The sequence below is a fragment of the Lampetra planeri genome, chromosome 2, assembly GCF_965212315.1.
Source record: "Lampetra planeri chromosome 2, kcLamPlan1.2.h2, whole genome shotgun sequence".
NCBI lineage: Eukaryota > Metazoa > Chordata > Hyperoartia > Petromyzontiformes > Petromyzontidae > Lampetra > Lampetra planeri.
This window is the reverse complement of record NC_136108.1, coordinates 34,544,281-34,568,783: the sequence shown is the minus strand read 5'-3', so window position 1 is coordinate 34,568,783 and position 24,503 is coordinate 34,544,281. Positions and strand designations below refer to the sequence as shown.

Here is a 24,503-nt window from a genome sequence, read left to right as displayed (position 1 = left end):
TGGGTTGGATCGCATACATGCAAATGTGCCATTAAACTCGCCACAACTCGACTCAGCCAATTAGTAAGGTTTGTCACGTGAACAAAACATTCCGATTCAAGACCGAAGCAGGAGGAGGATTTCTCCACAATTTTGGCTGTCGCCGGATGAGGCTGGTTGCAATTACTGGTGGAACGTCACCACCACTCGAATTGTAAATGTTGCACTCGAAATGAAGGACGTGGGCAGGTGCTCCAAATCGAGGGCAAGCACATTCATTTATTGTGGTTAATATTAATCTTGTGAAGAACAGCACCGTCACTCTGTAAAATGCAACAGCACGTGTTACACGCAGCAATTCTTCCGAGTCGCCATTAACCACGTGGCTGGTTTACACGTGCGGTTATTCTTTAACGCTGTCAGCCACCTACAGGCCCGACTCAGTCATCACATGCTGCTGTACACACATGCATTGATGCACTGCACAGCACATCAGGACTTTCACAGAACCACACTTTACTCCCTTGCTGCACAAGGACATTTTTAAAAGAGTGATCCATTCCTAATGTGCCACATTGTGGGTATACTCTCACACCGGTGTGTGGAACGAGTAACGAATTGGCATGTTTTGTTCACGTGACAAACCTTACTAGCTGGCTCTGTGGCAGGTGGTGGTGCCGGGTTTAATGACACATTCATATTTACGCGATCTAACCAGAACACTATCCTTTATTTTGGGTTATCCAAATTGTGGCTATTGGCGTGGCTCCATGACGCGAAGCACCCGCTCAGAGTTCTCGCCGAGCAGTGGGGCTCTTCACGTGAGAGAACGGCCCATGGAAGTGGATATTACAGAGCTTCCTCCGAGATGCCTTCCCATGACCTCTGGTCCACACGGTAGCGGGCAGCAATTTCCCACCTGATTTTTTCGCTCAGATTATTATTATTATTATAAATTTTCATGAGTCACGTGAATATTTTTTTGTCAATTCTCAAAGCCAAATTAAGTGGAACACCACCGTCCACATGTGAGAACCCAGTTCGTTCAGAACCAGTGGCCTAGATTTGAAGCTAGGATCTCAGCGGTGCTAGCTGCGAAGTCTGAATATGGCACGGCAGCTGTGACTCTCTCCTACTCCAACGGACAATTAAGGACAGCTTACAGCGGAGAACTGTGGATCGAAAAGATATTCACTCGACTACTCTTGAAGCCATCCATTGGTGCACTCACCGATCGAAACGTGAGTATATGAATGTCACTGAATGACTCCCTACCATACGAAAGAAGAGTTGTTATTTAAGTCTAATCAGTGTCTTTGAGTCTATGGGTCTTTACATTAGTCGTCAGTTCTCGATTAAATTCGTTGGTGTCTATGTAAGTCTATGAACCTCCACGTGAGTCTACGCGTCACAAACCACGTGGTAACGCCACGGGCCGCTTACGTAATTTTGCCGGCAGCATTTACGGTCATTTCACCGGGCTACTCCTGAAGCCACACACGGGCACACCTCACCGACCTCCACGCGAGCACGTAAACGTCGCCGATCGTCTCCCCGGCGTGTGGGACACGAGGAGGTGCTCGGATCTGAATGAGAAATGTTGCGCACGCTGTTTACCGTTTAATACATTTCCATGACGAAGATCCCCAGCAGAGCTCACCAAGCTGTGAGCCATGCCTCGCCCCCTGGGTAGATGATTTGGGCATTATAGAAATAAATTAGCTACACAACAGCATTCGCTGAGATTTCGTTATCACACAGATTGAATGCATGTAAACAAAACTAATTTGGCCGGTAAAAGTTGCAAGTTTCGTGTTGTTTTGACCAGCACTTGCATAAAAAAAAATTGCTTAATTAATGAGCGTACTAAGCTCGTTGTAACCTGTGACATTACAAATGTGACATGCTGTAAAGTTCTTTACGCCGTCGGTAAATGAAAGCGTGCGGATTGGAGATTCGGGTTGGTTTTCTCGGCGTGTGAATCAATGCTGCCGGTCCCACACTGCTCCCATGAGATCACCAATCACTGCACGCGAATCACCGCACCAGAATCACCGCACTACAGTCACCGCACCCGACTGAGACCTTCACAGCCGAGGGACGCGGCACAACATGCGGAGAATGTCACACAGCCCGTGGCAGGTATTCGCTGATTAATAAATAAGTAAATAAATAAGTAAACAAGTGATCAAATAATAATAATCATAAATAATAATAATAATAATAAAATAATATCCCAATAAAAAAATACTAAATATATACTAATAACAATAATAAAATAATTATATAATAACAATAATAATAACATAGGATGTGACATGCCTGAGCGGTAGCGCATTTGCCAGCTGTTGCAGGGGTTTGTGGCCCAAGCCCAGTGTCCGCTCTTGTTTACACCGCCGGCGTGTTGGCCAAAACTGACCACTCAGCGGAACCGTGACGAGTGGCTCGCGATTGGAAGATTGCGAGTTCCAATCCTGGTTGGATGTTGACTCAAACCGTCATTATTCTACGGGGGGTGGATACAAATCAGATAACTTCATGAGGAAGTTCACAGTTGTTATTCTTTGGATGGACAAGGAAGGGCAATTGTTTGATATAAGCTCGCAATAATTCACTTTCGTAGGCCCTCTTGGTTAATTGACATTCACCCCCTCGGCTAATTGGTCCCACAGCTTCAACTCTGCCCCCATGCATCTGCTCTGGATCCCATCAGGAGTGTTGGGGTTTTTTTTACTGTGGGTCTCCAAAAATGAATCGAAAATTTATTTCATCCATCAGACGGCAGACTGTTTAATTACCTTTCTTGTATGACACACGGATGACAGAACATTGAAAAACAGAGAAGCAGATGGGGAGGCATCTTAGATAGAGACCTGGCTCAATGAGATTCACGAAAAACAGCGGCAGAGAAGGCGGCGAAAGATCGGGAAGAGGTGGTGGGAACTCGTGTCAACAGCACGTGTCGACAATCACAAAGATGCCTGATGTTGATAACGACGACGACGACGACTATGCACGATCGGATCCTGGTAGTATCATAATAAACCCTGCGAGTGTCCGAGCAGCGTGATTAATGCATAGAACAAGCCTGAGCCACACTCAACGCGACCGTTCACAGCACACGCACACACGCGCACTCGCACACACGCACACTCGCGTTGAGGCGCGTTTTTTTTTACCAAAAGATATTCACTGTCTGCTACGCGGTGGATGTCAGAGATCCCGTGGTGTTATGTGAAGAGAAAAATTTGGCCACGTCTGCTGGCGATGATACACATTTTCCAAACTTTTTTTTTAAATACCTGCCAATTATTTAATTGGGTAAACCCGCATGGCACCATCTGTCAGACGCAATGCCTTCGTGGTAGCCGTGCAATGTAAGAATGGCACGAATACCACATATACAACAATATCGTTCGTTTCAATTACTGTGTGTAATTATCACGGCAATATCCAGCTGGTTGTCAATCCAATGCTGGATGAAGACCGCCGTGTCGGTCATGGCGATTGACTGTACTTCACCAGATTGGGAAGCGTGGGATGGTGAAGGCGAGGGCTCAGAACTGGATCAGATAACACTCACCACTGATGTTACTCAGGTTAGCCGTGCCCGCGAATTGAACTCAGGTGGCTGGGCTCATAGCGCAGTGCACTCTAACCACTGAGTCACTGCCCCCTTTGGGTTACGTCCCAAGATCCCAGATGAATGAAGTTCAAAGTCTCCCATGTTCCTTGCGAGCACTGCCTCATTTCACCATGCCCATCCTGTGCTCGCTGAGCTGCATTGCGTTATGGTTGCCGAACGAATACATTGTACGGTCGCACTCGTTACACAAATGAAGCACAATACATCGCTGATGTCGTCAAAGAGCGTAAACCATCACGCGAACTCCGCTCATCCTAGCAGCAGCGGCTTATAGTTAACCATTGAACGAAGACGGTCACTGCATCGCGCACTTTCAGATTCGCTTCTGCGGCCGTCTGGAACGCTCTTCCTTCCAATATTAGGAAGCCACTGGAGCTATGCACTTTCAAATCATCTAGATTGGAAACTCATTTATTGAGAACTGCTTTTTGTGTTTGGTTTGTTGTCCTTCACCCGCACCTCCGATTCGCACGTTTGGCTACGTACAGTGCGAATGAAGTTCAACACACAGTACATACATACACCACATCAACCAATATAGCGAGCTAACGTTGTGGGTACTGGTTCTAATTCAGTCCTTTTTCAATGGCCATTCTCCACAACATTATCCGACGTATAATTTCCTCTTGTAAATCAGGTTCCATTTTCATCATCATCATCAGCCACTGCTGGATGAAGGCATCACCCAAGCCGTCGCCATCCCTCACAATCCATTCTTGTGAATTTGGTCCATTGTGTGGTTTTGTTTCTGACCGCATTTCCGAACAATGTCGCGGCAGGCAGTCTGCGCCAATTTGAAACGTTCTTCTTTCACCACTTCGGTGCGAGCTCAATGATTGGTGATTCGTGCTTGTGGCACCATCGCCGTCGCAGTTCCTTCAACTATAATTTATAATTTTTCATTTTGCTCAAAGAGGCCACATGCGGACTTCGCTACTCAAAGGTGGTGCTTGGAAATCTCAGAGCGCGATCATACCACGGCGTGTCCGTTTCACATATCCCATTGTGTGGAGGAGCACATGGCGGGGATTCGTGAATTGACGCTGTTAATCCATGACATTGGGCTTAGGCATGATGATGATGATGATGAAGACGATAATGCTACAGCGCGACCTAACATTAATTGAGCAGAAAAATGAGAGCACACACATTAATGAGTTACCCTTAGCAATACAATTTCCACATTATTGCTTGACAACAGGGGGAAACACTCCTGGCCTCATACGTGCATCGATGCTGGGCAGCAAAAACTGCTTTGGCTTACCGCGTTGTAGTAATCACACCAATGATCATCCGTAGGCTGCCTGTGTACAGATGGTATTTCCGAAAATACGAACCTTCATATGCGCTTGACCTACATCCTGCAAAGTTTATATATATACGTAGCTGGCGGTCAAATGTCATCGGAAATTTACGGGGATCAGGTGGATAACCGTCACTCCGGATTTTTGACTGCCTGCGAAAGGCGGTCAACATCGGGGATCGGCGCAATCCCAGCCATCGCTGCGCGCTGGGATTTGACGGAGCCAAAGGGGCGATCGCTCGCGTGACAAGCGATCAAGGCGCCGTACGGCAGGTACAGCAGGTACAGCAGGTCCAGGGGTCGCGCAACACACGGAGCCACGTGAGGCTCAACCAGTGGAAGCGGCGAAATCAACGCCACGCTCACAAAATCAACGCTCAGGTTGTGGCTGCTTGGCCTATCAGCTGCGCCTGGCTTTCATGAAAGGTAAAGAGTTGAAGCCATGCAAATGTCTTGCTTACGCCACTACTGGTCGATGAGCCTCCACTAGAGGGGAGCTCTAGACTGCCCCCCCCCCACCCACCAGAGGGTATTTTGGGCCACTTCGTCACGCTCGTGGCACATCTTGGATGCAGCGGAGTGTACCCACACTGCACTGGTAAAACAAAGCAAGGGCGATGCGTATATTATCAAAGCACATTTAGTTTGCATGTTTCACCACATGTATGTGCGGTTAGTGCAGACTCGATGCCTAGTTATAGGTGTCTATGTGGTGCGTTCACATCTAAAAAACCTACGGTGTTTATGCCAGAAATGGTAAAGCCTTTTTTTTTCATCTTGATTCAGTACCGACAAAAAGGGTCCCATAGACACATATATATGTTTCCTTTAGGGCAGCGTTATTGACGAATATATCGAGTGTTTGTGAAAAGCCGCGTGAAGCTTAATAGAGTATCAGCGGGGAAGGTGAGCAGAACACAACAGAACGCCGCTCAGAACAAATCATTACCCAAGTTGCGGCCGCTTGACTTTTCAGCCCTTTGGTCATCAGCAGCTGTGCCTGGCCTCCTTGCCACGAGCCGCAAACCACGCACAGTGGTGGTGGCATTTGGGAGGGGGAAACGAATTTCACGGTATACCCTGTTGGGGCGTAAATAAAGTTTTGGACTGGCACTTGCCACAAGGAACGCAAATCGATAGGCTATCAAATTGTGGATTTCAGGGTAAGATTTCATGGTCAGACTGCAAACTCCTGTGATCCTCGCAGAGGCTTTTGGTTCACCATCGAACAAAGACGGTCACCACATCGCGCACTTTCAGATGCGTTTCTGTGGCCGTCTGGAACGCTCTTCCTTCTGATATTAGGAAGCCGCTGGGAGCTATGCACTTTCAAATCTAGATAGAAAACTCATTTCTTGAGAACTGCCTTTTGTTTTTCGTTTGTTATCCTTCCCCCCGCACCTCGGACTAGCACGGTTGGCTACGTATGGTGCGAAAGAAGTTCAACGTACGTACAAAGAGGCCACGTGTCAGCAGTAACACGGCCAAGGCGTTGACGTCGTGCATACGCGGCGGGGTATTCGCCCCCAGCTCTGCGCTATGTATTTTGAACATTGACACTGGAGGAATCCGATTTTTCACAGACGCGGAGCGAGCGGACGCAACGAAATGTTTCTCGCGCAGGTCAACACGGCCGACTCGTCGGGCAGTGCTCGCGAATGCAATTTAAAACTGCCATTACCCGCGGCAGCAATTATTAAGACCGATGATGAATCATCGTCTCTAACCGAGCGAGGCGTTCCCACCAGTGCCCAAGCTGCCCTCCATTCTGCTGGAGATGATTACGTAACACTGTGTCAACGTTCATGCAGCATTAATGTGTAACAACAATAATACATAACCGCGACATTATGGCGATTCTAAATCCACCAACGGATGAAGGTGTCCACCCATGGCATGTCGGTCTCATGGGGTTTAAAAAAAAATTGACCATACTTCACCACGCCGGTTCAGCGTGGGTTTGTGTAGAGGGGAAGGCCAAGGTCTGATACCACTCGCCCAGAACTCATAGCCCGGGCAGGGAATTGAACTCGAGTCACCAGCGCACGCCACTCCCCGCCACGCGAATGCGCGCGTGCTGATCGCGTGAAACGACCGCGGATTGCACACGCGCGTGTCAGGGCTGCGTGTTCTACGCAAATCACGTGAGGGCGATAGTTCGGGTTTTGACGGCACCGTCACACTTCACCAAAAGCATGGCATGACGCTATAATGGATTGTAATGTGCAATCAATGTAATGGGGTGCTCAATAACAGCCACTAGTCAAAGAGTAAAGATGTTAGTGCAAGATAATTGTACATCTATTTAAGTTCCTGTTTACTTTTTGACAAATGATTAAGAGCCGGGATGAGAATGGTCGTTAAAATGGCAAGATGCTGAACTGTGCCCCGACTTCAAATGCCTACATTTAAAAAAAATGTTATATATATATATCGCAGGGTCAACTGAAAATGTTTCTACTTGTGATCATCATCCTCATCATCATCATGAACTGCTGCCAGCAGCCATGGTCAATCCGCTGCGAGATTAAAACCTCTGAAGCCTCCGCCTGTCTCCGTGACAGCGACGTCACTTCTCTTCTCTGCTTAATCCCTCGCACCGCTCCTCTTGGGAATTCGCTCTCCATCGTATCTTGTCCCCCCTACCCCCCATCCCAAGCTTTTGCAACTTAAGCTCTTGAATCTCACGACATGAACTATAGTGCTGAAAAATAAGAATAGGTTTTACCCTTTCTGCCAATAAAACGGGAGGTGTTCAAACGTTCAAACACCAAATATGTACCTTTTTGCAAGGATTCAAGTCTGCATTAGCCACGCGTACTTGTGGTGAACATGCAAACAAACGTGTTCTGATAATAATCTCAGCATTGTGTCTGAAACTGATTGGCCTACACCAGAGACAGGAGCCTTCTTCATGGCCTCGTCTCACCAGAGAACGCCAAAAGGCTACCTCGACAGTGCTGTTTGTTGCTGCCCCCTTGACGTTTTGAGCCATTGGGACCGGCGCTCAGAGATCGCGTTAAAAAAGAGACATACGATGAAGACGATGATGATGATAAGATACATGGACGGGTGCATCATTCATTCAAGCTGGAAGCACTCACCTAAACCTCTCATACATTATTTACACACGCGGTAAATACCTTACTTACGATAGCAATAAAACTCCAGATGTAGGATGCTTGGCTGCGAAGTTCAAGAGCAATACCTTCACCGGTGAATTAGATATTTATTTTAGATGCTTGTAAAAATGCACTAAAGCCGTCAGAATATTTATTTAAACTACAGTGCGTTTTATAACCAAGAAACGACTGCACCATGCTTCAATCCCACGTGGCCAAGAGTTCGTCTGTAGAATTATTACTTACCAAACACATTTAATAAAACAAAGTAGAAAAAAAAAATCAATCGTCTTATACAGTGCAACATTGATTTACTGCGGCAATTTCTTGTTTGTTTCTCCGAGGGCTCATCAGAGATTGCTGCAACTGACCCCACAGACCACGAATATATAAACATCATGCCCCGTAATTGTGCTCTCTTGCCTGAAAATGGCCCCTGTGCACGTGGCGGGGGCAGGAGGAGTCAGGAGGGAGGAGAGGCCTTGATGAGCACTGATGCCACCGGACCTCGCTCCAAATTGCTCTGGGAGCAACTTCTTGCAACTTCTTGCTCCCCGATGAGCTCCCGCGAGCCACATCGAAGCGACCAATTCCCACCCCCCGACCCCTTGCCTTTTGAAGACGCGAACCCGTGCGCATTTTTTGCGCAAACACCAGCGGTGACCCTCGCCTGCGCGGAGAGGATGCATGCCCAGCACGGAATTTATTTATTTTTTTGTGCTTCGTAGAAACCAGCATTCGAATCTGCTCCGTCTGTACTGTTGGGGCAGTCAGCAGGTGCGCAGCGGTGTTCACAATTGTAATTCCAAAGTGTTAAAGCAAAAAAACAAACCCTAGTAATTATTATTTTTGATAAGCGGCGAACGTCAAAATAGCCGACAATGATTTGTGATGCGGCATTACAAATAATTGTGCGTGTGCTGTTCTTATTAACATGGGGGTCACAAAACGTACGGTTTTACGTTATTCATGAAGCACCGTCCCGTAATCACGTGCATTGCGGCTCTCTGAATATTTCGTTGTTTTACCAAATTCGAAGAAAACGCCTCTCCTTGTGTTACTTTAATTGCTGACCGCTGCCCGAAACCCTTCCGCCTCTGTCCACCCAGCAGAATAAATCAACGGGTACCGCGCTTCTTCTTCTTGGTTCTTTCGGTAAAGTCACGTAGAATGGAAATAATAAAATAATAAAAATAAAACATAATAAAATAATTCTCACGACGTTTCGGCCACAACGCAAGCAGCCGAAACGTCGTGAGAATTATTTTATTATGTTTTATTTTTATTATTTTATTATTTCCATTCTACGTGACTTTACCGAAAGAACCAAGAAGATGAATCCCTGCAGTCACGAAAGCTTTAAATCGAAATTTAAGGGTACCGCGCTGTTCGTCAAAACGGTAGGCCGTGCGTCGCGGGGTAAAGTGTGCAATAAATACAGGTCCTCTTCCAAGACGTCTGGCCATGCGTGGAAAGTGCGCGCAACATCTTCCAGAGAGGCCCGACCGAGTTATCTCTCTCTAGCGGAGAAGCTGCTGCCAGCACAGGCGGTCGGGGGAAAACATTTGCGGTGCCGGACCTTTGAAAGAATTTCAGCAGCGGTGCGATGGACACGCGTTCGTGTGCCGTCAACCTTCCGCGTTCGACCGAGGCGACGCCGAATCTGGGCCCGTCTTCGGTTGACGTGTAAAGCCCTTCGGCTGTGCCGCACCCAATTACTGGCACACCTGACAGCACTGCTGAGCACTCCAAAACACCGCCGCCTGCAACTCAACACTCGCTGAGGCTGCATCCTGAAATCCTCACGCGTGCTGCCACAGCTCGAATGCGCCTCCCACGTGAGAGCGTCTGGCATGAAATCAAACAACAAGGACATCTATTTTACTGCTAGCACATGCAGGGTTCTAATCACGTGTTCTTTTTGTCGGACACGGCCAACATCAGTGGCCAGTGACACAACTTGGTTGAACCTCCAGGTTCACTCAGTCCCCACTCCCCCCCCCCCCCCAAGATCGTACCTGGCGTGGCGTGCGCACAAAAGCATCCCTCGTCCACAATGCAGGACGTAATAGGCGCTCGCTAACGGCACCTCTGCTCTGACCGTACATGCAGCCTACACAAGGGGATCTACGCCTCTGTCCCCCATATATAAGGCAAAGACCCCCCCCCCCCCCCATACAGCCTTAACTGACTTTCGGTGCAAGTGCTGTTTTATATACACACACACACACACAGAATGACGGCAACAACAACATCATTAGCTATTCGCCACTGAGTGATGGTAACAATCCCGCAGTGCCCGTGCCACGCCTCGGTGCGCTTCGAAGCCACGTGCAGCGCACAACCAAATCTGACCGTCGATCATCAGGCGGGGAGAGTGCGCGCGCTCCTCCTTGAGGAGGGGGGGGGGGGTGGTTCGACGACTCCGCACGTACCCGGAAGGCGGCGAGCACGATGCGTGTGACCTTCTCCTTGACCGACTCGTTGAGGACGTCGGCCAGTGCCGGCACGGGGCTGTTGTTGCGCAGCAGCTCGCACACCTGCGGGCTGAACGCCAGCAGCCACAGGCAGAAGCTCATCTGGTACTGCAGCTGCACGCCGCACCTGTTGTGCAGCACCGCCATGATGCTGCCGGAGAGTGCAAGGGGAAAGGGGGGAGACGTCGGGTGAGCGTGGGGGCAGGAGCGAGGAGAGGGCAGGAGCGAGGAGAGGGCAGGAGCGAGGAGAGGGCAGGTGAGCGTGGGGGAGGAGGGCAGGTGAACTTGAGGGAGGAGGGCAGGTGAGCTTGCGGGAGGGAGAAGGGCAGGTGAGTGGGGGGAGAAAGAAGGGCAGGTGAGTGTGGGGGGAGGGAGAAGGGCAGGTGAGCATGGGGGGAGGGAGGAGGGCAGGTGAGCATGGGGGGAGGGAGAAGGGCAGGTGAGTGTGGGGGGAGGGAGAAGGGCAGGTGAGTGTGGGGGGAGGGAGAAGGACAGGTGAGTGTGGGGGGAGGGAGAAGGGCAGGGGAGCATGGGGGAGGGAGAAGGGCAGGTGCGTGTGGGGGGATGGAGAAGAGCAGGTGAGCGTGGGGGAGGAGGAGAGGGCAGGTGAGCATCGGGGAGGGAGGAGAATCAGGTGAGCGTGGGGGGAGGGAGGAGAGGGCAGGTGAGCGTGGGGGGAGAGAGGAGGGTCGGTGAGTGTGGGGGGGGAGGGATGGCTTGAAACTACGCCCAGCATCTTCAGGACAAGATCCAGAAATTCAAAATGAAATCCAGTCTCCTGTCCCGAAAATGTTCGGTGCAGTTTCAAGCCAAACATCGATAATTATCTAAATTTGGCTGTGAGAATTGCTCAACTCACCGGTGAACTAAAACAATCATAATAATTAGCGCGTTTAACGCGTGTACACTACGTGGCAATTACATTTGTTTGGCTATGTTGGGTAGTGGAGGGTTCTTATGACATTACATTGCTTAACCCAAACATATATTATGAATCATAACATTGTCTCTGCAAACCCTAAGTGATGTGAAATGCAGAGCAGTCGTTTGTACGGAGAATCCGTCATCGTCATTATCATCGTCAATGTCATCATCATCGTCAATGTCATCATCATGATTGGCATTCTCACCATCATCACCATCATCACCATCATCACCATCATCATCGCCACTGGGCCATTCTCTATCTCATACCGAATAGAGGTTTCTTCAGGGTGACACCGTTCCCTGCAAGTCTATGCATGTGAAAGCTCCCAACATAAAGCGCTCAAATCCTCATGCAGATTTTGCGAATGGACCTGAGAGCCAAGGGCCAGGAACTGCCGATACTTGATCACAAACTTGAAAAATAAATCTCTCTCTCTCACGTATTTTTTAAATCCTTTATATTAAGTTCGCTTGCTTGCTTGCTTGCGTGCTTGCTTGCTTGCTTGCGTGCTTGCTTGCTTGCTTACGACCGTGCAAATCTTTCGGTCGTTTTTTAACCCACTTGCCGTGATCCAATCGAGCTGACATTTTCCACACAGACTCGTTGTGCGAGACAATTAATGTTCGTGAAAAAAAATTCCCAAAATTTTACACTTTTTAGGCAAAAAAAAAATATTTTACATATATTCAAATAGAACTCATTCATGGCTTTGGCTGAACGTCACAGTGTAAGAGCCCAGAGCGTAACCCCTCCACAGGCAGTGGCGGAGTAGCGCAGTTGGTAGCGCCCTCGCTTCCCATGCCAAAGGTCGCGGGATCGATCCCCGCGTCCTCCACAGGCGAATATATTTTTAAATCCTTTATATTAAGTTCGCTGCCACGCATATAAAGGATTTATAGTGAAAAACTTTGTTTTTACGGGTTATACTTATTTCTTCATCCGAAAATTGTCCAACCAAACAGGTGACAGAAGACTGGAACACCTCTGACAGCTGTCAATCACAGCAGCAGTCGCACAATTTTGTGAGTCAAAATCGAGTCGTGGCGAGGCTTTCACCCTGGCGCAGGACAGTGGTGTCGGGATTGAGCACGAAACGCAAGTCCCTCTACTGGCCGCTTCTTTTGAGAAATAATGAAAAGAAGAAGAAACAAATAAAGGGATTAAAAGAAATTTCAATGCACGGGGAAGTTTAATGGGGCACGGCACCGATTTACGACGGGAACATGTCACTGGGGACTCGTGAACATCATGCACAGCAGATGCCAGAGGTGGGACAAAGTCATTGTTATGCAAGTCCAAGTCGAGTCGCAAGTCATCAAATTCATGACTCGAGTCTGACTCGAGTCCAAGTCACATGACTCGAGTCCACATCTCATAGGTGGGACAAAGTCATTGTTATGCAAGTCCAAGTCGAGTCGCAAGTCATCAAATTCATGACTCGAGTCTGACTCGAGTCCAAGTCACATGACTCGAGTCCACATCTCATAGGTGGGACAAAGTCATTGTTATGCAAGTCCAAGTCGAGTCGCAAGTCATCAAATTCATGACTCGAGTCTGACTCGAGTCCAAGTCACATGACTCGAGTCCACATCTCATAGGTGGGACAAAGTCATTGTTATGCAAGTCCAAGTCGAGTCGCAAGTCATCAAATTCATGACTCGAGTCTGACTCGAGTCCAAGTCACATGACTCGAGTCCACATCTCATAGGTGGGACAAAGTCATTGTTATGCAAGTCCAAGTCGAGTCGCAAGTCATCAAATTCATGACTCGAGTCTGACTCGAGTCCAAGTCACATGACTCGAGTCCACATCTCATAGGTGGGACAAAGTCATTGTTATGCAAGTCCAAGTCGAGTCGCAAGTCATCAAATTCATGACTCGAGTCTGACTCGAGTCCAAGTCACATGACTCGAGTCCACATCTCATAGGTGGGACAAAGTCATTGTTATGCAAGTCCAAGTCGAGTCGCAAGTCATCAAATTCATGACTCGAGTCTGACTCGAGTCCAAGTCACATGACTCGAGTCCACACCTCATAGGTGGGACAAAGTCATTGTTATGCAAGTCCAAGTCGAGTCGCAAGTCATCAAATTCATGACTCGAGTCTGACTCGAGTCCACGTCACATGACTCGAGTCCACATCTCATAGGTGGGACAAAGTCATTGTTATGCAAGTCCAAGTCGAGTCGCAAGTCATCAAATTCATGACTCGAGTCTGACTCGAGTCCAAGTCACATGACTCGAGTCCACATCTCATAGGTGGGACAAAGTCATTGTTATGCAAGTCCAAGTCGAGTCGCAAGTCATCAAATTCATGACTCGAGTCTGACTCGAGTCCAAGTCACATGACTCGAGTCCAAGTCACATGACTCGAGTCCACACCTCTGGCAGATGCTCACGAGCCGTTTGCATTCCGAGGAGCTCGTTGTGGCTTGGCCGCTCGTTAACGACGATGTCCTCACGCTAATGATAAATGCTCGCGATTTTTTACGCGCCCTACTGGTTTTTTCTCCTTCTCCGAACCCGAATGACAGATACGACAGCACGGCCTTGAGGCAATTGTGGAGCTCCGCTGTGCGGCTGCACGAACCAGGGGGACGTCTCAGATCCGGCGGTATCGCGATCACGCCGACTCGAACAGATTTGTGATTAAAGTGGCCTCCGGGTGAAACATTTGCACTAATATATTTACGTATTTATATTTTTTTAGGTGCTACTTTTTGTTATTTTATTTGAGGGGAAAATAAACGGGACTGTCTGGAAGTTGAGCAAGTATTAGGAAGAGGCATCAACTTCGTAGCCACAGCCCCGATCTAGCAGAGGGAGGGAAAGAAGCGATTCTCAAGCGCAGAGGAATGAAAATCATCGGTCGTGACGAGCTCTTGAGCGAGACGCATTGGCAATGCTCCATGCAATGCTCGCTCTCTCCCCATGACTCTTCTGTCACGACTACCATGGTTACTGTTGCCATGGAACTCACTCATCGATTCCTCGACCCCCCCATGCTGAGGAGTCGGTTCTGATCGACACCAGGCCGTTTCACCTCATTCACTCTGTGTTCAACCACCACCAACACTGCAGGGCACAATGACTCACCCCACACACCCACTCACCCACCCACCCACCCACTCACTTACCCACCCACTCACTTACCCACCCACTCACCCACCCACTCACCCACCCACTTGCCCACTCACCCACCCACCCACACACTCACTCACCCACTCACTTATCCACCCACCCACCCACTCACTCACCCACTCACTTATCCACCCACTCACCCACCCATCCACTCACCCACCCATTCACTTACCCACCCACTCACCCACCCACCCACACACTCACCCACTCATTTACCCACCTACTCACCCACCCACCCACTCACTCACCACATTTCTAGCCTTCTCCCTCGCACTGCTCCCCTTTTGGAATTCCTCCAATCGTTTCTTTTCCAAAAGCCCCCATAAAATCGCTCGCTTCAAGCAACGTATTAAGTTTTGAGAGCTGAGCTGGTAACCTGAGGATGCCGGGCGTAATCTCCAGAGAGACGTGACACCCACGAGCACGCTGGGACATCGCTCTCTGACAACAACAACAACAACAGCAGCAACAGCAACACCCGGTGGTGCTGCTGAGACGGTAATATATGTGGCACGTTTGAGTCACATTTATTAATGGGCTGTGTCGGGTGGAGGAAGGTTTACGACACATTTTTTTCCCAAGACTTAAACCCAAACGCCCAATTATGGACCATAACTCCGATCTATTACACCGTCAATCGTGCTTATCGTTTTTGGTCGCTTAGAATTTGAGGCTTTTGGACCTGCGCTCAGAAACTGTGATTTACAAAAAAAATTGTCCACTGCAGTTTCAAATAATGTTACTAAATTATATTCGTCTGCGTCTTCATTCGGACTCTTCCATAGGCAGCCGTACTTTTGTCTCGTGGTTTTCAGCCACACGTAGTCATCGTTGTAAGTACGTACGTTGAACTTCTCTTGCACCGTACATAGCCAACACGTGCTATTCGTTGAATAAATAAAATATTTTTTTTAAATAAACTTCGTCGAAGAAAACATCTCCGTCGGTGATTTCGCGAGCGGAGGAAATTGACGGCGTCCGCCGCTCCGTACCAGCTGATGCCGTCCTCCTGCACCCACGCGAAGCGGTATTCCCCCGTGCGGAGGATGAGCTGCAGGCAGGACGCGGCGCTCTGGAAGTAGTGCAACGCCTGCGGGAAGGGGGAGCGCCTCGGGGTCAGAGAGCGGACATGATGCCGTGTAGCGAAAACGACACAGTATCATGCACGCGTGTTGACCTTCTTTCGCACCGTGCGTTGCCAACCGTGCTAATTGGAGGTGCGGGAGAGGGACCTTCGATTAGCACGGTTGGCTATGAACAGTGGAAAAGAAGTTCAACATACATACAAGCACTAAATGCAGTTCTAAAGACATTACCGGTTATCGTGCGATCAGTTAGTTTCCCGCCACTTTGTAATTTTAAACAGTTGGGATCACACTTAGCAACATCGCCGCCGACTGTGAAACTACTGCAGACTGTGTCTGTCAAATATAGCGTCTTCTTGATCGCCTTGCTGACCCGCTTCTACTGGACATCTGTGAAAAAGAGCTTCATAGCTCATCAGATTCCTCCAGGATAAATAATGATTTTGATTCCGTTTCAAACGGTGTAAATACGAAATGTACTAACTCATTAAATGTACTTCGCATGCGTATCGTCTTGAAACAATACAAACGAGGGAGGAAAACACGAGAGACAAACAAGAACCGGATCTTGGGATCAAGTCGCGACCACAAATTTCGCCACATTTTCATCAAACCGCTGGAGGCCCGAAGTCTTACCGATCCCCAAAACGGCCGGACGCAGGAGAACGGTTACATCTTAAAATTAAAAGCTTAAAGCCACGAATCGAAACAACAACAACAGTCTCAGCGCCGAGTCTGTGTAACATGTTGCCGTCATCGTTGGCTAAGCTCGTGCACGAGCGAAGCTGCACGACGGGACTGGTGCGACGGACGCATAGAGGCACAGAGGCTTAGAGAATTAATTCGGTCGCGAGGCCCTCCCCCCCCCCCCCCCGTGTCCTTCCCTCCTCACCTCCGATTACCACGCTTGGCTACGCACGCTGCGATTGAAGTTCAACGTGCGTGCGTGCGTTCGTTCGTGAGCTGGGCGACACAAGCGCTTCCAATGGGCGGCCCATTTTGGCCACTTTCGTCGGCGTCTGATTTTGTTTCCGTTCCGCTAAATCTGACATCCGTCTGCGTCGATCGGGCACTTTTTTCAGTTTCACACAAACGCGCGTCGCAATTGTTTGCGATACGCGCTTGCGCGCGTGAGTGCGTGCACACGCGTGTCCACTTGTAAAGATTTTAACGATTTACCAGGCAATCTAATTAGGTAAATAAAAGTCTGTGCTTCTGCCATTACTCTTTAGCTTTACGAGAAGTGCACTTAAAGCTGCCACAGGTAATTAGAGCTGCAGAATTGACTACTGAAGTAATCAATTAACTTGCCCATTATCGCTTGTCAATCGACTGCCGGATGAGGGCCTTCCATGTTCGTACGTACGTTGAACTTCTTTTGCACCATACGTAGCCAACCTCCCATGCAGTGTCACCCGTAATGGCTTTTTTTGACCATACTTCACCACGCTGACCAATGTGGGTTGGTGAAGGGGAGAGCCCAGGTCTGGCTCGCAAATCGCTTCCCCGCTCAATATTAGCGGTGGCTGGGAAGTAAACTCCGGTCATTTGGCTCAGCCAGCAGCGAACGGACAAAATGGAATTGCCAAAAGACGAATCGTCGCGTTGCAAGACAGCGAGAGATGACGACGGCGTGGGGAGGCGTCTACCCAGCAGTGGGTAAATCATGGCCGAGGATGATTGATGATGACGATGAATATGATATCGTGAAGCAGGTGCCAAAATACGTTTCCGAGAAAATAGATGATTTCTCGCGGAGAACACACGAGATGCATGGGAGCCAGCCCCGGCTCATGCCGAGACGAGTGAGCGCAGCGTCTCGCGCACCTGACGTGCGTGCGGGCAGCCCGTCATTGGTGTGGCGGTGTCGCTCCGTCTTCACGTCGCGTAAATAATTAGCGAGCCACGATCTGAACGCGCGGCCCAACTGTGGTAACGAACTCCGAACCGAACGCGCCGACCGGCCAGAGACGATGCTCAACGTTTTCCATGCTCTAATTGTAACTTTTATTTTTTAATTGCCACTCGTGAACATGCATTCACGCACAATGAATGTGTGGAAGGCCGGGGTGTTTAGGTGTGATTTTATGTTTCTCCTTCTGCGTTTTGTAACCAAGGGGTGCCCATTAATGTCACACAAACTGTCGCTCGCGTCCACCCCGCTGTGTTTATCACGACAACATTGCGGAGCTGTTCACTGGCCACGCGACGCTGCCACGGTGTAAATGGTTAATACATTGGACAGCAGAGGTCATCGGTTCAATCTCATCTTCTGGCGTGGCAGCTGAAGCAATGAAACAAATTTCTTACCCCCGTCCCCCCGTCCCCCATTGCCTCTGTCCGTCCAGCAGTAAAAAAAAAATGGTTACATCTTTTTTACTGCTGTGAGTCGATTGGCAGGTCACTCGTGGTGGGGTAAACTGTGAGTAATGCCACATCTTCCTAGACGCTGAGAAGTCGGTCAAAGTCACTGCAGAGGCGGGGGTCTCTCGGGTGGAGGCTCTTCCACCAGCAGTGGCACGAGCAGGACATTGCAGGGCTGCACCTTTGCCTTTCTTCTTACCTTTACCAATGGCCATGCAGTCATTCGAGCCAGCATAATAATTAAACGCGCGCTACAAATGACGAGCGCAGTAGGTTTCATAGGAGCGGAGTAGTAGATCAGTAATTAGCACGCGGCACCATGAACCCCGTGACCTGAGTTCATCCCCCAGTCACGGCTAGCATCAGTGGCGAGTGATATCCAAACGAGTCCTGCCCCTCCCCTCCACCCTCCTTTGCATTGACCAGTGTGGTGAAGTATGGTCCAATAACCTGTACGATCGAGGCCTCCATCCAGCGGGGGAATCACAAACCGCCGTAAATGTACTAATATATTCTTTGGTTCTTTCGGTAAATTCACGTAGATAGAAAAATAATAATAAAGTTAATTAAAAATAATAAATAAAAACCACGACGTTTCGATCGCAATCATAATTATTATTATTTTCTATCTACGTGACTTTACCGAAAGAAACAAAGAATATGAAAATTTTAAGTCAATATGTACTATTATACTTGTTGGTTCATTCGGTAAAGTCACGTAGGTATAAAATGAAATCAATTACGACGTTTCGGGCGCAACACAAGCGTCCGTCATCAGGTGGCATTTTAACGAGCATGGTTTCGCGGCCACCACAGATTGTATTTACGCGATAAAACCCCACTGCGAAAAAAATCAATTGGAGAAGGTTCGCAGAGCTTGGGAGGGGGGGGACGATGAGGTGGAATTCCAAAGTGTAGCAGTGCCAGAGAAGAATTCAGCGAGTGTGGTGGGTGGATGGGTGAATGAATGGGTTGCTGTGACCTACAGTGTGGTGGTTGAACACACGATAAGCCACTTTGTTGAGCTATCCTTTGTGGAAATCCCGTGCACTCACATCACGGCAGAATCCATAAGGGGGTGTAAGTCAAACGATTAAAAACAACTTCATGTTGCCAAGCGGGTGTGTGTATATAGGTATCATTGGGGAGCAATGGCACGGTGGTTAGTGCTCCGTGCTATGAGCCTGGCGACTTGAGTTTGATTCCCACTCATCACCAACAACAGCGGTGAAGATTTGAACCGGTCCTGGGCTTCTGCTAGGTCGACTCATTCGCAAATGAGTGCCTGGTACGGTGTGCAAACATCAGCACTGGGGAGACAAAGGCGGCCGGGCGTGATGCTGGCCACCCACCCCCTTGAGTGCCGTGCCGGCCTTCATAGGTGCTCGTGAACAGCACTCGCCCCAATATTCTGCTAAGGCTATAGGCGGATATTTGTCTTACCAAGCTGACACGGCTGTCTTTGCCTCTTTAATAATGTATGGCACCTTCATGGACGCTTGTATTTTAATACGAGTTCCATTTTAAAGTGGGTTTTTGTGGGTTTATTGTTTGGTCTTATTGGGTTTTTGAGATAATTATGTTTTACCGTCATACTTTTCACAGGTTCGACAATTCGCGAGCGCCAAAATTAGACATCCGCCTCTAACGCATCACCCCAGTGTCTGAGATGCACCACCATCGGCCCAGTGTCTGAGATGCACCACCATCGGCCCAGTGTCTGAGATGCACCACCAACGGCCCAGTGTCTGAGATGCACCACCAACGGCCCAGTGTCTGAGATGCACCACCAACGGCCCAGTGTCTGAGATGCACCACCAACGGCTCAGTGTCTGAGATGCACCACCAACGGCCCAGTGTCTCAGATGCACCACCAACGGCCCAGTGTCTGAGATGCACCACCATCGGCCCAGTGTCTGAGATGCACCACCAACGGCCCAGTGTCTGAGATGCACCACCAACGGCCCAGTGTCTGAGATGCACCACCAACGGCCCAGTGTCTGAGATGCACCACCAACGGCCCAGTGTCTGAGATGCACCACCAACGGCCCAGTGTCTGAGATGCACCACCATCGGCCCAGTGTCTGAGATGCACCACCAACGGCCCAGTGTCTGAGATGCACCACCATCGGCCCAGTGTCTGAGATGCACCACCAACGGCCCAGTGTCTGAGATGCACCACCAACGGCCCAGTGTCTGAGATGCACCACCAACGGCCCAGTGTCTGAGATGCACCACCAACGGCCCAGTGTCTGAGATGCACCACCAACGGCCCAGTGTCTGAGATGCACCACCAACGGCCCAGTGTCTGAGATGCACCACCAACGACCCAGTGTCTGAGATGCACCACCAAACGGCCCAGTGTCTGAGATGCACCACCAACGACCCAGTGTCTGAGATGCACCACCAAACGGCCCAGTGTCTGAGATGCACCACCAACGACCCAGTGTCTGAAATGCACCACCAACGACCCAGTGTCTGAAATGCACCACCAACGACCCAGTGTCTGAAATGCACCACCAACGACCCAGTGTCTGAGATGCACCACCAAACGGCCCAGTGTCTGAGATGCACCACCAACGGCCCAGTGTCTGAGATGCACCACCAACGGCCCCATAGACAGGGCCCACAACCGCCACGTGCATCATGGGGGTGTCCGCTCCGTTTCGCTCCGTGTGGGTCAGTGAGTGAGGAAGAAGGTATCGCAGAACGTGGAGCGATCTCTTTTGGGCATCGTACCGGACACCAGCACGGTACGGTGCACGCCGATATAACACATCGGAGGAGCCGTACGACCCAACCAACGCAGTGGAATTCTTTGCCCGAGATTTGACTTTCGGGCAAGGGGGGGAAATTGTATTATTTTTTTTCTTTTATTGTTTAATGGCGTTTGCTCAGATTGCGTGATATAAAAAATATCGGTACGTGAGAAAGGTAAAACAAAAAGAGACGTTTCTCCTAATGTTCTCGTGGACACACGGGTGTATATACCATCGATTGGAATTTCCGCAAGGAATTGCTTCAGAGTTCTACCATCGCTGGCGGTATAATGTGCATTTAATCTCCGCGCACCCCACAACCTCCAGCGCGCGCGGACTACACGAACAGCCGAGCAATGAGGTGCAGTCACAGCCCCCGCAGAGCCGAGTAGCCTCCACCCGCGACCCGACCCCCCCCGCCCCCCCGAAGGTCCCAGGGCCCCCGTGGCCCAACCCGTACCTCGCTGTTGCCTCCGCCGCCCACTCCATCCCCGACCGCCGTTCGGAGCTTCTGCAGCAGCCACAGCCACAGCCGCCGTTCAAAGAATGGGGGAGAGGTGGGGGAAGAAGATGCAACGGCATCAGCGCAAAAACGACCAACCATGAAAAAAAAAGCACATCTACGTACGCGTTTGTGGTTGCACGGCTCTCCGTTGTTGTTGTTGTGGAGTTGTGGTCATGTGTTCGTTCGGGGCTCGACGTCCGACGTTTCGCTCGGCGTGCAGTCGCCAGGGCAACGGCGGTGGTGCTGGCGTGGTTGACATGATGCCCTGGTGCTGGCGTGGTTGGCATGATGCCCTGGTGCTGGCGTGGTTGCCAGGGCAACGGTGGTGCTGGCGTGGTTGGCATGATGCCCTGGATCAAGGAATTAAATGGGGGGCACTCTGGCCCCTATGGCCTCAATGGGCCCCGGTGCAGTTGCACCGCCTGCACAGTCGGCAGCTCCTACACTGAAGCGAGGCATTTCGAGGGCGACGGTGTTTGCGTTAATTGCGTGAACTTCCGCACGACGAGCCTGCCTGTCCGGCCCTGTTAAATCGGCACCGTCGATTGCTGATGCGTCAGGTGGCTCAGGTGGGTCAGTCGAGTGGGCCAGTCGAGTGAGATGAATCCCATTGAATTGGGGCAGAGTTGGGCACACGTTTCTCCCATGAAGGCCACCACATCAAATTAATATTATTTTAGAATTCGAATAATGCCATGGTGTAATGTAAGGATCATTTTTGATTGAAAATTTATTTATTTAGAACTGCTTTTTGTGTCTAGTTTGTGGTCCTTCCCCTGCAGCTCTGATTAGCATGGTTGGCTGTGTACGGTGCGAAAGAAGTTCAACATACAAACATTGAAATCTAGATGTCGTCAGCTCTTTCTCACGGTGTGCCCAATGAAACCATGATTCAAGCTCCTTAATTCCACCACCCCACCATGAACTCTATCCACCCAGCAGAATAAATGGGTGCAGCACAGCAGTAAAATCTATTGCCGGGTTACGCTGGTGGGATGAAGTGTGTGTATTCCCACCTCTTCCAAGACATTTGGCCAGTGTGGAAAATTTGGCCAAATACCATCAAGAGGAGATCTATAGAACTGCCTCTAATAGAGGCCCTTTCTGGCAGCAGTCACACGGGAAAGAATGTGCAGGGCTGTGGCTTCACCACGTTCGCATAGCGGAGGAGACAGAGTGATCTGCTTACATTAGGGCTGAGTTGGGCAATTGCCTTCGTACGAGATGGCATCCAGTCTAATGGATGGTTCTGCTGGAGGCTACTGGTCATGAGCCTGAGACTATAGGACACGGTGTTGTGTCGGCCTCCATGGATAATCCACCAATTACAAGTGAACTCCCAGCAGTGGAGTTCAATTCCACGAGGCTGTATGTCAGGAAAAAAAAACAATCCGACAGCGCCACTAAAGGGCAAAGCAATTTCAGTAGCTGATCAATGTGGGTCCTCGTGACTTGTTAAGGGCAGGTTGTGGGCCTGGCGAAGGGAGGGTAGCAAAGACGAAAAATACCCGGCGATGGAATCTGTGCCTACATTACTACATGTTATTGTTATTTAAAAAAAAAAACAACACTGATAATGTAAATTATCTATCCTGGCCATCCTCACTTAGACTCAACACTCTGTTTCCGGATGGCCCTGCATTGGTGCATTGGGACGTCTAGCCAATGCCTGGACCAATACAATTAACGAGGAACTCTCTCGCGTGTTTCCAGGCTGCACCGTTCACAACGATGTTGCGGCATTTCGGTCGCTGAAGACGCTCCCGGCAAGTTGGAGAGGAAATGCCGCTCACCGTGTGAAGCGTTGAAGCCGCAAACACCTCCGCATGCACTAATAATGGGTGCTTGAAATGAAAGTGCCTGGAGAAAAACCCCCCACATATACGAGGGGGTGGCATTCAACAGCTGCCCTTTGTTGGCCACCTCACAGCCCCGGTGGTGAACCCATTCCAACTGCTGGGTGGACAGAGGCAGGGCTACATTTAATAACCCTGCACCATCGTTGTGGCATCCCATTAAGTGGAGTAACACACTTTGATCGTCGGTTAAGCATACACGAGGGGACACGCAACACACGGCAGCCTCAATCGAAATGCACAATCCGTCTGCTGCACCCCAGGGATGGCACAGACACCAAGAGAACTGGTTAGGATCTGACAGAGAGAGACAGCCTCCAGGGAGCTGAATATTTTAAACACACAGCCACCGAGGGATTACGCCAAACCTTATTTCAAACTATACTCGGTGTCACTTAATCCTCCATATGTCATTGTACATGGGTATGACACATATGGTCAGTTCCGCAATTTCACGTGCTTATTTTTAGACACTTTCAAGATGTGAGTAATCATTGGTGTAATTGTAAAGCGGATTTCAACTTGAGCAGAGTAAATCACCAGTTGGGACTGCAATTCAGATCGAAATAATCTGCATATAAGAGTCTAAAAACGTGGTGACGGTCGCTACATTATACATCAGCACTATAATAGCCTCTGCTGAATCAGTGTAATTACCCTGCCTGCGATGTCTTTGTCAGAAACGTGGACGATGACAAAGATAATTAACTGAAGCTGAAAAGTACACAGAGGAATGGGAAGGTGTGTGCTTGGAACTCTGCCGAGAGACGCGTGGATTGGAGAACATCCCCAAGATAGACACATCAAGTTGACTGAAACATTTTAAGAATCACGTTGACTGTTAACATGCCGGACGCGTCATGGCCACAAGAAATTACGGCCAGCGCTGAAACGAGCACCAATGTCTAGGCCTGATTTTTTTCCTGTTTTGAGGTGACCTAAATATTGGAAACAAATCTTTTGTGCACAGACACGCACACGTTAAGGCCCCAGCGTCGTCATCGTCATCATTGTCGCGTCTATACATAGACTTTTTAATGCACATGTTTCTATATAGCATCAATCATAAGTAATGATGTTGTTACAATCATTCAAAAGTCAAAATTTGGCTGGATAGATTAATTACATTTATGCACATTGTTACATTACTTCCCATGATTAAGTTTGATGTTTGCAAAATCGCTCTTATAACCTGCTCTCGTCCCCGTTATTTTTCATTAAAACATTTGAATTCCAGAAATGGCGGAGCCAGGATTTTCAGGTATGGGGGACAACCCCTCCAGCAATGAAAAATGAAAGGAGTTGTTCGTAAGTAAGGAGTTGTGAGTAAGTAAGGACT

At 49.3% G+C, this 24,503-nt stretch overlaps 1 protein-coding gene across 1 annotated transcript in view; it reads right to left on the bottom strand.

Annotated features, from left to right (window-relative positions):
• Positions 1-24,503, bottom strand: part of LOC144732577 (V-type proton ATPase subunit H-like) — a 109,559-nt gene that overhangs the window by 56,935 nt on the left and 28,121 nt on the right. The window contains exons 7-9 of the mRNA XM_078614024.1: positions 21,264-21,314; positions 15,588-15,685; positions 10,486-10,678 (exon numbers count right to left, since the gene is read on the bottom strand). Of these exons, the coding sequence (XP_078470150.1) occupies positions 10,486-10,678; positions 15,588-15,685; positions 21,264-21,314 (342 nt within the window). The remainder of the gene's footprint in view (positions 1-10,485; positions 10,679-15,587; positions 15,686-21,263; positions 21,315-24,503) is intronic.